At 37.2% G+C, this 15117-nt stretch overlaps 1 protein-coding gene across 1 annotated transcript in view; it reads left to right on the plus strand.

Moving 5' to 3' along the window:
• The window catches only part of LOC150084586 (lutropin-choriogonadotropic hormone receptor-like), a 240562-nt gene extending 228462 nt beyond the window's left edge, over positions 1-12100 (plus strand). Inside the window, exons 8-10 of the mRNA XM_090376297.1 lie at positions 3352-3426; positions 6644-7608; positions 10929-12100. Coding sequence (XP_090232423.1) covers positions 3352-3426; positions 6644-7608; positions 10929-12100 — 2212 coding nt within the window. The remainder of the gene's footprint in view (positions 1-3351; positions 3427-6643; positions 7609-10928) is intronic.
• Positions 12101-15117: the final 3017 nt, after the last annotated feature.

A 15117-nucleotide genomic window follows, 5' to 3' on the forward strand; every position in this document is an offset into this window, starting at 1 on the left:
CAATATAATATCGATCAAATAATTTAGCATTTTAAGGAGAAAGGAAGTGTTGCTAATCTTCCTATAATGGAATTCAACTCGAACAGATGCTACATGTGTTAAGATACCTCTGGATTGATCCCTCCCCCCCTTAAAAATCAACAAGAAGACTTTCAAGAGAGTTAAAAATTCCCCAGACTACAAAATGAAGAATTTTAAAAGATTTAGGAGATAAGATTTACACTCGAAATTTTCACGCATTTAATGAGGATAATCCAAACACAAGAGTTGAATTTGCAGAAATATTTCTCCAGATGAGCAAAAAACTTGCTCACTTTAATATTATGAATAGATGAGACAATTTTCATGATCACTGGACACCTTAATCGGCATAACTGTGTTTATTTGGCCACCGAGAACCCTAATATCCAATTTGAAAAAAATAAATAAATAAACTCTCCTGGTGTCATTTTTGGGCCGTAATTTATTCTGATGTGATTGATTCGGCCATTATTTGTTTAAAGGAAACAACTTGAGAATAGGAAGGCCGAAAGAGTTAAATGGTTTTGAAAGTGGCATGAATATGTCTCGGATGTATTTGGTTAGTCAAGCGCCAGTAAGAGTATCTCGGAAACTGCCACGGTTTCCACATAACTTTATGTCTCTGGTATATCGAGATCGATCAAATAGCCAAAACCAAATAATATCCGGTCAACTCTTTAATGCAAGCGAACGACCTAACCGTATTCTGCTACAGTCAGAAAAAAAACAAAACAAACGAACACGCAGCTGTCATCTGAGACCGACTAACTCAGACACGATGTGTAAAAAAACATAAAATTTATTGATTGATTCGAACTCAGGTCTCTTCCATCTGGTGTAGAATTACAGTAATTATAACTATCGGGCAACAGCGAGAGTTAAATATAGATATTGTTAATTAATATTAATAATTAAATGTTCATAGTGAGATACATGGCGAAGTGATCAAGTAGGAGGTGTAGTAGAACACGCATTTCAGTTGAGCGTAGTTCAGATTTACCTGATTGCTCTCTCTGTCTATCCATCTATCTTGTTTGTGAACTCCTCTGACCTTATGTGGTCGTTAGGCCTATAGATAGAACATTTATTTATTTAATTATGTAGATGTTCGAATCGTGTCCATTGCACAGTTATGTAAGTTAAACTTCGTGTACTTTGCAAGGGAACACCTCAAAGGAGATTTTAACCAGGGTTTGAGAGTCAGTAGTTAAAAAGCTTAGCGAAATAAAGAGTACTTTTTGTCCTCTAATTTCAAATAACATTTGAGATTGGGAAACGATTTTCAGCTCACAGCTTGCTCATTGATATTTGTCTTGTTGGTACTTGGTAATCAGAAACATAAATCTCAACACAAGTTTTCTGTATAATTCATCAATTTTGAGAAATATAATAAATTTTATTTATCTCTTTTCTGGTTGTTGTTATTTTCCAGAGAAAAACACTCATAGAATTAATGACACTCGTGAAATTTCCAAACATTTAACTCCAAACGTCTAGCGAAAACTATTCTGGAATCTGTAATTATTGTGGGAAGGACGAACCCCAACTTAGTACTCAACCGTTTGTGTGAATTTTGAGAATTAGTCTACAGGTTCTTCCAACAGGATAATGAGGCCTCTTCCAAGGTCAGAACTGTACCGAGAACAGGAGAGTGAATTCAGAGTCAGAGTGCGATGTCCTTCCAAATCATCAGATCTCAGTCCAGTTGAGCACCTATGAAATGAGGCAGAGAGGGCTATTCGGAGTATAAATTTACTACCATCCATTTAAAAACTATGGGAAAAATTGAGTAAACATGGACCAGCATCCCTTTAGCACTTTTTGACACGTCATTGAGTTCATACCACGACAAATCCAGGCTGTTCTGGGGCTATAGGAGGACCTACTCGCTATTAGGTAGGTGTACCTAATAAAGTGGCCACTCAACATATTTATCAATGTTGCAAGATTTAATTAGAAATGAAGGAAAAGTCATCATCTTCGTGCAAGATGGTGCTTCTGCACACTTAATTCCCATTCTTCCTTCAGAGTAAGATAATTCATAAATGAGAAATTATCACACAAGTGTAACGGGCGTCTTAGCCCTAACCAGTTTAACTAATTCGCAAGTGTATCTTTTAGGATAAGTTCTTTTAACAACTCGTTTCTGCAGAGTACTTTTCGAATATGTTTATCTTTGGTAAATTCCGGTGAAAAAATAATTATGAAGTGCGGAAAAGGCTTCCATAATTTTGTCAGCGAATGATAAACTGCAGTTGTAAACAACCTTTATTACATATGACATTGTAAAGGTAGGATTTAGTGCTTTAACTAGATTTTTTTGTCGGTTTTGTAAATCACATCTAAATAAATATCAATTACTTGTGTCAATAAGGTTATCATACATGGCTCACATACTTTAAAGTTTTACAAAGTCCTCTCGATTCATTTTGAGCTTTTGATCTTAAAGATAAATAAGATTTTATCGCTTCATTGTACAAAAAGAGCGAAGATGAATTAATGCATGGTGTACGTGTCAACTAGAAAACATACTTCTTCTGATGTTAAGATATAGATAACAGTTTTTTTATTCTCTGTTAGTTTTCCATTCAAAAAGGTACACAGTACGATCTGTTGATTCAGCTTAGGAACGAGATGACGTCAAGAATTTCAATTAGACTCGTGTACCCTGTCTTAGGGTTTTCGGCTATTGAAGCGGTCACAGCTTCAATTGAGCTTTAATCATCAAATAACAGTAAAAAATCTACATTATTTTGATCATAAAGGGGGATATAGTCCCTTTCTTCAATTACAAACATTCCCGCTTCTTTTAACTCTCCAATAAAATATAATTTCATCAGCATAAGGAGTGTGCGAAATTTCTTTTGCACAGAAACTCAAAATTTCATCTGGAATAAAATGTTTTAATAAGCTTTCTCTTAGTTACTACGAGTATAAACATCATTTTGGAAATAAACTTATGTAATGTTTGTAGAATTATCCCTGTAACTGTTTCGTGCATCTGCGTTTAGGGAAAGGTGCAGAAAACACTTAGTTCAAATATGGGAATCGAATTCACACATGCCGAGTCTAGAGAGAGAAACCATTGGTGCCACGGGCAATTATTGGTTCGCTGTTTTTGGTAAAATTTCATTTATTATATCTTTTTCAATTTTTTTTCCTTAAAGGAAAATTTAATCGTTTCATCGTGATGCGATTTATCACGTCCGCTTACTTTTCTAAAATTTGAAACACCAATCATATGGCCGTAGTAAAATTGGAAACTGATTTTATGTGTTCACCCAAAATGCTAAGATTAGTTGTCGATTTTTGTCATATTTTCTCTTACAGAAGCCTCAAAGGAAATCGAAAACTGAGATATGTTGCCGAGGACGCATTCGTTGGCCTGAAGAATTTAAGAAAGTTGTAAGTCGTTTTTCTCTTTCTTTTAAGAATAATTATGAGGAAGGAGAAAATAGCGTACACAACTTTTAAATCATATTCTAATGAAAAACATTTATTTAAGACAAAGTTCGATCTTCATCCAAGATTTCCTTAATAAAAGTTTCAGAGAAAAAAAAAACGATAAAATTCCACTTTCACCAAAGGTTTAAAATACTAGCTCGACTCCTCTAATACAATGCTCTACCAAAATATTAGAGAATGCAGCTAATACCAGTTAGTCTCTTTAGCAGCGACGAAAGTAGCAGATCTCCTGGGCATCAAATCTAAAAGAGATTTATGTAAATTAAAAACTCAAATTCAAATTATTATTTAACCGCATCAGAGTTTGTTGCTCATACTGATTCATTATTCCTTGTGGCTTCCACCACATCCACAAGCCTCTGTCACTGGCGAGTGTGAATGAGATTCGTTATACCACACTAGTGGTTCCACTGCTCCAACAGTCACCGTTCACAAACTACTGCAAACGGTTCTGCACAAGAGCCTTGCGGAGTGTAATACAGCTGGTTGTCTTGCACGATAACATCAAACAATATGTCAAGCATAATAATCATAACGCTGATTTGCTTGACTTATTGAAAAATGATAATGAATACTTGCCGTCCTGGAAATGTTCATTATTTCAGCAACATTAAGAATCTATTTTTTCTTACATCATGGGCTCCATGATCGCGATCGTGAGGTGCTTTATTTCGGCTTGCCTTGTAGTTAGCACCGAGGTTTTTTTCCAGGGACTGCCATTAATTACAGATCCTTGGCCGAACTCGAAAGTGTATATAATATGCCCTACCCTGCAATGTTATCCTACAGGCACATACTGGTGTGGAAAAAGTGCAGTAAGGGTGTGAATATGTATTTCATGACATGGTCCTCTCATTATCCTTGAGATCATCGTCAATTCTCAGGAGTCAAAGCATATATTTAGGATATCTTGATCCATGTGGGATCACTGGCAGCATGTCGTGATGGGTATATTGTATGGTATCTTTAAGTACAATAAAGATTAATTGTTTAGTTAGCAAAAGATCTCAGATTGCAGTCATAGGCTATGGGGTTTCACACAGGAGCATCATATTGGAAATAATAACACCGATAATATCAGCTTTAAGGGGACGGTCAAGTTGAGGCTCAATATCTAGACAAAGGTTATACTGCGGAGGTATTTATAAGTATACCTTCCTTTCATGTTTACTTCCTTGGAATGAATTTATTAAAAAAAAAAAGAAAACTCACTAAATGGCTCATTGCCACCACGGTTTACTACACAACCGCAGTTACATGTAGTAAAGTAATTATTTTTTACTTCCTTCTGTGGTCATCATCCCAATATTGGGTAACTAATATAGTCTTAATATGGGCATTGTGTCCATGACTGCACATCGGATGTGCTCACCAGGATTATTTGCATGTTATGCGGGCAGAAAAACCCCGGAAAAATTCACAGAGTTAACTGCTACCCCTTCCACCTGAGATCAGCTACACTGGTGTGTAAAACTTAAGGACAAACACTATTTATAAAGGTTACAGCCACAAAATTAAACGAAACAGCCTGTGGCGATTTGCATAACTATGGCCGTTCAGTAGAAAGCTGGTGCACATGCAAAAATTTGAATCGTGACGAGTGGGCTCACATAAACAGATAAAAGCAGCAGTTATGTAAAAATTACCGAAGGGTGAACACGATTGTTAAAGACGCTCGATTGGTTTCATACAGTGCTACAGACAACAAAATGGCCAGTAGACAATATCTGGATGACTTTACCCGGGGTTGAATAATTGGGAAGCTCGAGGAAGGTCGAAGTGCGAGGAGTGTGGCTGCAAAGTTCGGTATCGCCCATAGCATCGTCTCACGTGCGTGGTCGGCCTTCAGAACGACAGGTACAGCTGTTCAAAGAACCAGCAGTGGTCGTCCACGAAAAAAAAACAACGCTCAATGATGACCGCTGTTTACTCCTACAGGCCAAGAGGAACCGACACTAGACAGCGGGATCCATTGCAAACCAGCTGCACAGGATCACAGGACGCAGGATATCGCGGTTTACTGTGGCCAGGCGACTCCACAAAGGTGGACTGTTTGCCCGACGGCCAGTACGCTGTGTCCCTTTAACACCTGCCCATCGGAGACACCGTTTACAGTGGTACATCGAACACAAGGACTGGACAGCAGCGCAGTGGGGTAGGGTACTCTTTACTGATGAGAATAGATTCAGTCTCAGCAGCGATTCTGGACGTCAACTAATCTGGCGAGAGGTTGGCACGCGGTATCACCCCGCAAACATCACTGAAAGGGATCGATATGGCAGTAGAGGTGTTGTTGTATGTGGAGGCGTTATCTTCGATGGACGTACACAACTCCAGATACTAGAAGGCAGTATTGTAACCGGTGCACGCTACTGTACTGAGGTAATCCTTCCCCATGTGCGTCTGTTCCGAGGTGGCATTGGCCCCGGAGTTCGTGTTTATGGATGATAACGCCACGCCTCATCGCACTGCAGCTATTGATATGCTTTTGGAAAGTGACGACATTGTTCGTATTTATTAGCCTGCCCGTTCCACCGATCTAAATGCCATCGAACACATATGGGATGCTCTAGGGAGACGCCTAGAGACACGTCTACACCCACCAGAAAATGTTCACCAGCTGAAGATGGCGCTGACAGAGGAATGGACGATGTTACCGCAAGAACTTATCAACAACATTGTAGTATGGATAGGCGTTGCAAAGCCTGCATAGACATTAGGGGTGGCCATATCTCCTACTGAGGACCACCTCTTCCCTTTGTTCCATCTTTGGCAGTGATGCATCTGTATCATGGCAGCCAGTGCTATGTTGCCATTTTTGAATAAAGTCCGTCTATACCGTTTTGTTTCCGTTGTTGTGTCCTTCATCATTTCTGTACCTCACGAGATATGCTTTTCCCATGTCCAGGCCAATCCTATGAGAAGCTATGGGTGAAAACCTGACTGGTCCTTAAGTTTTGCACACCAGTGTACTACAACCAAATTGAATAGAACTTTAAGAATTCCTTCATTCGCAGAAAAGAATCGAATCTAACAATAAGTGTCACATACTTTTTTTATCCAGCAGTGTATTTAATGTAATAATCTTCTTTTAAATATATTTGTACATACTAAAAAATCTGATTCTCCCATATAATTCACTGATTTGCAATTTCAGGGATCTCTCAGAGACTAGTATCAGAAGACTGCCGACAAAAGGCCTGGAAGGACTGGAGATAGTGAAACTTATTGATACAATTACACTTAAAGTGTTCCCATCTGTATATCATTTTCGCTACATCAGAGAGGCTCATCTGACCTATCCTTACCATTGCTGTGCTTTCAAATTTCCTGCTACCCATGATCCTCAGGAATATGCTCGCTACCAAGTGCTCCGGGTCGAAATGGAGAAACGATATTGTCCTGAAGACACTACTACCGCTTACTCTCCGGATCCTATTATAAGGAAGCTTAAGGATGAAGAACTCTTTAAATATGATGTAAGAAAAACCAAACGAAAAAGAAGCCGCTTGCTCAGAAGCAGTCGCCGATATTTCAATAGCTGGGGACATGAAAGAACGCCACACGCCGCCCTCGACAAACATGAATACGAACATCCCGCATATGTTCACCCTTTCAACGACAGTGGTTCGCATCTGTGGGGTGGCATGTCTCCCGAGTTGCTCAGCGGAGGAGACGCAGTGACTTCTTCAATCCAGACAGGATTCGGAAAACTTGGAAACACGAAAGAAAATGAGTTTGCTGTGGAAGGAACTTTCCATCGAACTACGGTGTCCCTTCAACCGGAACGCTCTTTTCAGGCCTTCTGTGGAAACTTGGCCAACAACTACAGAGACGTCCAGTGTTTTCCCGCACCCGATGCCTTCAATCCTTGTGAAGACGTCATGGGAAATGTAGCCCTTCGAGTAGCTGTTTGGTTTGTAGTTGTGGCAGCGATGTTGGGCAACCTGGCTGTTATGGTGGTGTTAATGAGCACAAGGTTCACCATGAGCGTCTCCAAATTTTTGATGTGTAATTTGGCCTTTGCGGACTTTTGCATGGGGTTTTATCTTCTCTTGATAGCTGCTATGGACGTCCATACTATCGGAGTATATTTCAATTATGCCATAGACTGGCAGCACGGTAAGACTCAGTGTTTTTATTATTATTATTTCCTCTTCCTATTTTCAGTCAACTTCCGAATATCCGCGCATAAAAGGGAGAAAGTAACGCATCTAATACAGAACAACTGAGAATTCAAAGTTCATAAAAATTGGTTGTTAAATACTTTTTTATATATTTATTAATACGTGTAGGCTTATCAGACAGTATACACGGAGCAACATTGCTCTAGTCTCCGATGCTCCTAAAACCTAACAACAACAACAACGAGCATTGGATAGAATCATCCAGAATTATTCTCAAAGCAGATAACGAAGCGTCAGCTCTTTCTAAGTTTTGTAGCTAATGAAATTTATCTTTTTAATGTTCAGTGTCGCAAGCCAGTGTTTCTCGCACCACTTGCTAGAAATATCTATGATTCAGGCATCCCCGGGATTAATTCATGAACCTTCTACCAGAAATGTAACGCCAAGGCAAAATTGCCGAAATGAACGAAGGGTTTCAAGGACTGAATAAATTCAACGAAAAAACACCTACTCAAATAGCAGATTTTCTTCCATTAATGAACGCACACTGCATATCACAAGACAGCAGAATTCTAGCAGTGCCTCCCTGCCGTCTCTAGATAGAAATGAATTGAGAGTATTAAAAGAACTTGAGGCTAAAGTCTCCAGAGACTACTAGGGATGCGCTGAGATAATAATTTTTAATTATCGAGTTTGCAACTTCCTGAACTTTTTCTCTGTCAGGGGACAAAGACTGCTGAAGGCTCTGATTAGCTTCGAAAATATGTTTATATAGTAGTGGAGCTAAATAAAGTTAGCCTATAGGTGTTTCACATTACGGCCATGCCACTCCTTTCATTTTCCCTGTCTGATTAAAAAGTCACCCTCATATACTAATTTCGAAACTCTGTATTAAAGAATTTATTAAATACTGTAATATACTCGTTATCCATTAAATATTAAATTTTCAGTCTCTATGAAAGGTCATGTCAAGTAAGTAGGTGCTGTCCTCTAATAGCCTGCGTCGTCATAGTAAATGGGTTTTAAGAAATACTATCTAAAGCATGACCAGGATTGCAACATGCAGGGTATTTCTTTAACCATTCATGGGTGCAGAACTATACCTTTTGTCTGTAAAATGCGTATGTTCTGAGGTCCATTTTCTGTTTGTTGGACGAAAAACCAGAGTTTCCTGGAGAAAAAAAAAATATCAGCCACTAACTCATCCACGTTGTGAAAAAGGCCTATAAAAATACCTTTCTCCATCGACAGGACTCGAATTCAGGTCTTTATCACCAGGTGTGTGGAGGACGGGATTCTACCAACTGTGCTATCCCCGAAGACAAAGAAATGCGCTTGAACAATAATATTTAGGCAGTTCGAAATCATCAAATACTAGTAGGATGATTCATTAGACCAGCAAACACTTTTTCCATGATCGATGCCCTGTGATATTCTCTGCCATGTCAGTCGCTGTTTGATAGGTCCGTATTTATAAGAACCATCTTTGTTTCAACAGGATAATGCCCCATGTCATTCTGCCCGTTGCTGTTCTAGAGTGGTTCATGGACATGAGTGTAGAAAAATTGGAACGGCTGGCGCAGAGTCCCCATTTGAACTTTGTGTTTGGCTAGACAAACACATCCTACACTGGTCCTTTAACTAGTCACTGTACTGCAAGGAGGAATTCAGGTCTATACCCGCTGTAGTCCATAATCGATTGTTAGAGAACCTACCAAGGAGGGTGGGGTGTGTCGTAATGTTCAAAGGGATGCCGACACCAATTGGAGTGAGTAGCAGTGACGTCAGTGTGAAACCGACTTGTTGTTCGGATACTTTCCGAAGGGTAGTGTATAAAAAAAGCCTTAATAATGTTTCAATATCTACACTTTCCGGTGTTGGCTCGGAGTAATAGAAATGTGCCCCTTTCAGTTAGTGGAGAAGAGACTGTGACAATATTTTTCCATCTGTTATTAGAGTTAAGACTTCTTACCAGGAGCTTGCAGTGTTAAAAATGATGAAGGCCTTAACAAAAAGCCTTTCCTTGTGCCAACAACTGTGATAAAATGTCCTTTCTTAATGTTTGCTTTTGAATGTCAGTTAATAATCCATCTCACTCACATTTTGGTATGACCTACTTGACTGACAATTTCTTTTCTGATTTTGAGCCGGCGTGCCAATTCACTGTTGGCCAATGTCATTTGTCAGTTCCACTGAATCATATCATCAGCGTATTGAGCAATCTTAGATGTGAGCAGGAGACCGGTATGTGGCACATCATAATCAGCATATGCACGTCTTTACTTGCTTCTGGCGTCTTTACTTGCTCCACCCAGTGGCCCAGTGTTTTATTCACAATGCCATCTCTGTAGATAATCTTCCGCCTTTTCTGGATGATGCACAACACTAACTAACACTATTTTTCCGACTAATTGCTCCTGAGTTTTATAAAAATGTTAAGAATGTTTCGAAACTGAGAATAAAAGGATTAATGGTGATGGTGATGCTTGCAGCTCCAGAAGTTTAATCTTTTCCTACAGAAATTTATTTTTAAAAAAATTTTAATTAAAAAATGCCTTATCGTTAGACGAGCTTTGTGCTTAGTGGCACTTCAAATTTCTTCGGCTTCACACTGCATTCTTTGTGAAATATAATCCAAACTTAAAAATTACTCCAGTCACCAACGGGATTCGAACCAAGCCCTCTATGAACGAGGGACAAGTCACACACACAACATATTGTCACATAGAAGCATTGAGTAAAGGATACTACTGAAGACAGTAAATGGATTCTGCATAATTTTATTCATTAAAAATGATCCAATATTCGAAGATCTTTTCGATATAATGGCATTATGCTGCTTTTATGAGAAGTGTTATTTATTTGTAGTGCAATACTGGGACAACTTTATATCATCAACATGGCTGACATTTTAAATATCGTGTGAGTATCCTTTGGTGTCCCATTACTTTTCATAACACATACGAGTATAAAAAATATACGCTGTTCACAGTATTTATGATAATGAAAGGATTCATTATCATGAATAGTAGGAACAGGTGTATACCGCATTTTTAATCATAGAAGACTTGACAGTTATTGCACGGAATTAATTCTGTAATTACAAGGGGTTAATAATTGAATGATAAATTGTTTCATTTTGATATCCAGTAATTTTTTACACAAGCCAAATAACATATTTTTCTATCTTTGAAGTAAAATTTATTCTCTGTCAGTAGCTGTGTATATATGTATATATATATATACTCACAAAGATCTTTAAAAGTATACAATACTGACATGTTATACAATTTCCTTATTTTGATTTCTTTGCAGGAACAGGATGTAAAGTGGCAGGTTTCATTACCGTTTTTGCCAGCGAGCTCTCCATTTTCACCTTAACTGTCATCACTCTAGAACGCTGGTATGCCATCACTTATGCCATCCACTTGAATCGACGTCTTAGACTGGGAATGGCTGCAAAAATTATGATTTTTGGGTGGATGTATGCAATAACAATGGCAATGCTGCCTCTTATGGGAATCAGTGGTTACACCAAAACCAGCATTTGTCTTCCAATGGAAAATAAAGACTCTGGTGATTTAGCATATCTCATCGCATTACTTACTATCAATGGCCTGGCATTTCTCCTTATCTGCGCATGCTATGCTAAAATGTATGTGTCCATTACCAGACAACAGTGTCGGGCGACGACAAATGACATGACTGTGGCCAAGAGGATGGCTATGTTGGTATTTACTGATTTTGCTTGCTGGGCACCCATCGCGTTTTTCGGGCTAACTGCTGTAGGAGGGTATCCTCTTATCAATGTTACTAATTCCAAGATCCTGTTGGTGTTTTTCTACCCACTGAATTCCTGTGCCAACCCTTTTTTGTATGCTATCCTCACTAAACAGTATCGTCGAGATTTCTTCATTCTCCTCAGCCGATATGGATTCTGTACAAAAAGAGCCATGAAATACAAAGGAACCTATTCTTGCAACACGACCCCACGTCTCACAACAGTTAAAAGTAACAACCACGTTGCTGTTGGCCCACAGACAATTCAAATGAAGAATCACTGCAATCTAGCAAAGGATGACCACTGTAACTATGGCACTCATACACAACCTGCAGCAGACATGACTGAAAGTGAAACAAGCTATGACATTTTAAACAGCAATTCTGAGAAACGGAAGAAAGGAAACAGAAAGCTAAGCATTGTTTGTGAAGATTTGCAGCATTCCTCTGACGAAGAGTTAAGTAGTAGTCCAATGCACAAAGGTTCTCCACATCCGATCAAAAATAGTTATACTAAACTCAATCTTCCTAACCTAGAACAGGAAGAAATACTAAAGCGGGTGTTGAATGATGAGGTTAATATCACTAAGGACATTGCACATGGCTCAGAGCTTTTGATATGGCCATCAGAAAATTTGGTGCAAAATGCTGTAGAGAACTGTTGTTTTCAGGGAAGTCCATGCAGTATAGCACACACAGAAGTGTGATAAAGTTTCATGAAGAGTGTTGTTAGCTAAGTCGTTAACAAACAAGTTACCTGAAGAACTGTATTTTCCACATGAACAGCTCTAGTCAATGATTTTTAATATCTTATTTGTTAAGGATCATTGCCTGATTAAATACACCATTAATTTTATGTAAATTCTGAAAATGAATTCGTGCCTTATACTTTTAATAAACGTTATAATCAAGTATATTTCAGTAAGATAAAAAGATGATGGAGAGGTCAGAGAAGGGAATTTTTCTTGTAATATAATATTAAACTCCTTTAGGATAAATATTCATTTTATCACCCCACAATTTCAATGCTGGGTTGTTAAAAGAAATTATGTTTTATGTTTTCGTGAACATAATATATACAAAAATATTCTTTGTCAATAAAATGATAGATTCTTTATCAATAATAATAAATTCTTTATTAACGAAAAAGAATATCAAAAATATTTATCAGTATTGCAAAGAAAGATTCTATTTTACTTATATAAACATTTGAGAATCCACGTGACTCAAAAGCTTAATCTTAAATATCCCATAATTTCAACCACTGCTATTGATAAACATGAAGATAATGGTAGCAATCCACTGATTGGCTAAGACGACTGATGCCAGAAACCTTACCCATGAATGAAGATATATGTAAATGTTCAGAAGGTAGGCAAAATTATAGTGTGATTTCCACTGTTCTTCAAAGACTTTCGTATGGGGAATAATTATATCTTTTTGAGCATTGTTGATATTATTTTCGGGAGAGGATGTGAGTATTGCGAGTGCATAAAGATCTTCATATTGAAGAAGAGATGCATCGACATTACCTTCCTGTATAAAAATGTAAATACAAATGTACTTCTTTCAGTATCTACTGGATTCCGATTGGATAAAGATATAGATCGATATAATTAAAAAACGTGAAATGTTATTCTGACCTACAACAATTCTAATATTATGTACGAATCAAGGATTTTTGTTATAAAATTCTTCTGAGTCCTTTTTGGAGGAATGCTCCTACTTTATGCAGAAAACATTCTGTAGCAGGTATTTTCTGTAGTATGGGGGGGGGGGATTTGTCAATATTGGCAATATAAGCTCTAAAGGAAATGTTGGATGCCAGCAAACATCCTACATTTCTTCTAAAAACCAGGTCATTCCATGGTTATTTCTCCACCTGCAATGCTTTAGATAACTTTTAGATAGAACAATCTAGATACAAATAAGACAGAAGTATGAATGCAGCCAATGACTTTAACAAAGAACAATAAAAAATTACCAGGCAGGGATGGGGCTAACTTTCTATATTTTGACTTTTAAAAATCAATTTTAGGTTTTCAACCTGCTAACAATTGTTGTGCACTTTCCTAGGTGGCATACCTTTGAATGCCTTCTGAGGATTTTTGATGTTATGATTTACTAGTTTCAAAGTGTTCATTGTTTTATCTCAAGTACTAGAACCTGAGAATTTTGTGAATATGTACTAAAAAGAGTTCTGAAATTCTTTGTACTGCATATACATCTAAAAAGAGCGAGACCTGAACATCAAGTAAATCAGAACTTTAGAACTTCGAGAAGAGGTTGGGTTGGAATTTTAAGAGTATGTGCAAGCCATCTTAGAGGTAATCCACGTAAGAAGAATATCACCAACAAAGGATCCATCCAGGCATGTGCGAAAGTTTCACTAACTAATAAACTGATTTTTTTAAGCCTGATAAGCCTCTGGAAATATCTTAATTTTTTATTCATTTTTTTTATACACACATTATAAAATGGCCCTCTTAATACTGTATATTACTCACATATGTATATAAAACACGACTATAAAGACAGAGTTGGAGAATTTTGCTTAGTTCTCTTTTTTTGATTTTTTCACAGAAAATAAAAAAGGCTCCCATGTTTTTATCGATATTTTTATTGCAATTTTTATTTTTTTCAATTTAAATATAACATTATTTTGAACCACCACCAATTCAAAGCTTCCATATTCATGAATTGGCAATAACCTAACTCAATAATGAGAATAATAAAGATCTTTTTCATTTACGATATATTATTCCTATAAAGTTTCCTTATTCAATTAAATTTGCTAGAGTGCTCATTTTAATCATTGTCATATTTAAGAAAACCTAATGGTGGTTATGTTTTGGAGCAACTTTCTCTTTCAATGTATGTTACAAACAAGTGATGGGGAGCCTGTTTTAAGATGGCATATCACTTTTTTTTTTTAATTCCTTAAATTGAGGAATTTTCATTATCTTCATGCATTTCCCTTACATCTATCATACATCTTCAATATCCATACCTTGATTATCATGAAGCTAGTTCGGATCTGGTGCATTAACCACTCCATCACCCTGGTTGCCTAGTAGTTAAGGCATCTGAGGCTGTGGGGGGAATCACGTAAAGCAATAGATCCTTAATGCATTCTGGCCGTTTTTATTTCATGTTTAGTTCATACATATATATATATTCTCAGTTGCTTAAAGTGGTTTATAAAATTCATTTTTGCATTCTTATTTATTGAAAGTAGTTTAATATATGTTCAAAGTAATTAAACCTGAGTGTTTATGTTTAATAAAAGAATTTGTCTTGCAAGTGCATTTCGTTTATTCATTGGTCGTATTACATGAAATTAAGAAATATGACTAAGTTCAGAAGAGCTATGAAGGAATTGAAACTTTCATTATTAAATACTGGGGATGAGACGTTTTTATGCAGTGTTCCATAAGGGAATACAGAACGTTAAAAAATCATATTAGGAAATTTGTGAAAGAACTTCTTAACAACCATCAAAGTGGCTACTAAATAATACATCATGTGACATTGCCATGGAATGGATGTCTAAAACTAAACAAAAAACTACATTACTTATTATATTACCATATTATCGTACAACATGCAATTTTTTTAAACACAATTTATACACTGTGTTGCTTCTTGAATTTGTCAGCTAGTTTCTATCATATGAGGGCTTTTTGAAAAGTTAAGTAACACGTGTTTTATGAAAAGATGTTTA

The sequence above is a fragment of the Mastigoproctus giganteus genome, chromosome 6 (assembly GCF_048544385.1).
Source record: "Mastigoproctus giganteus isolate SK-2022 chromosome 6, ASM4854438v1, whole genome shotgun sequence".
Classification (NCBI taxonomy): Eukaryota; Metazoa; Arthropoda; class Arachnida; order Uropygi; family Thelyphonidae; genus Mastigoproctus; species Mastigoproctus giganteus.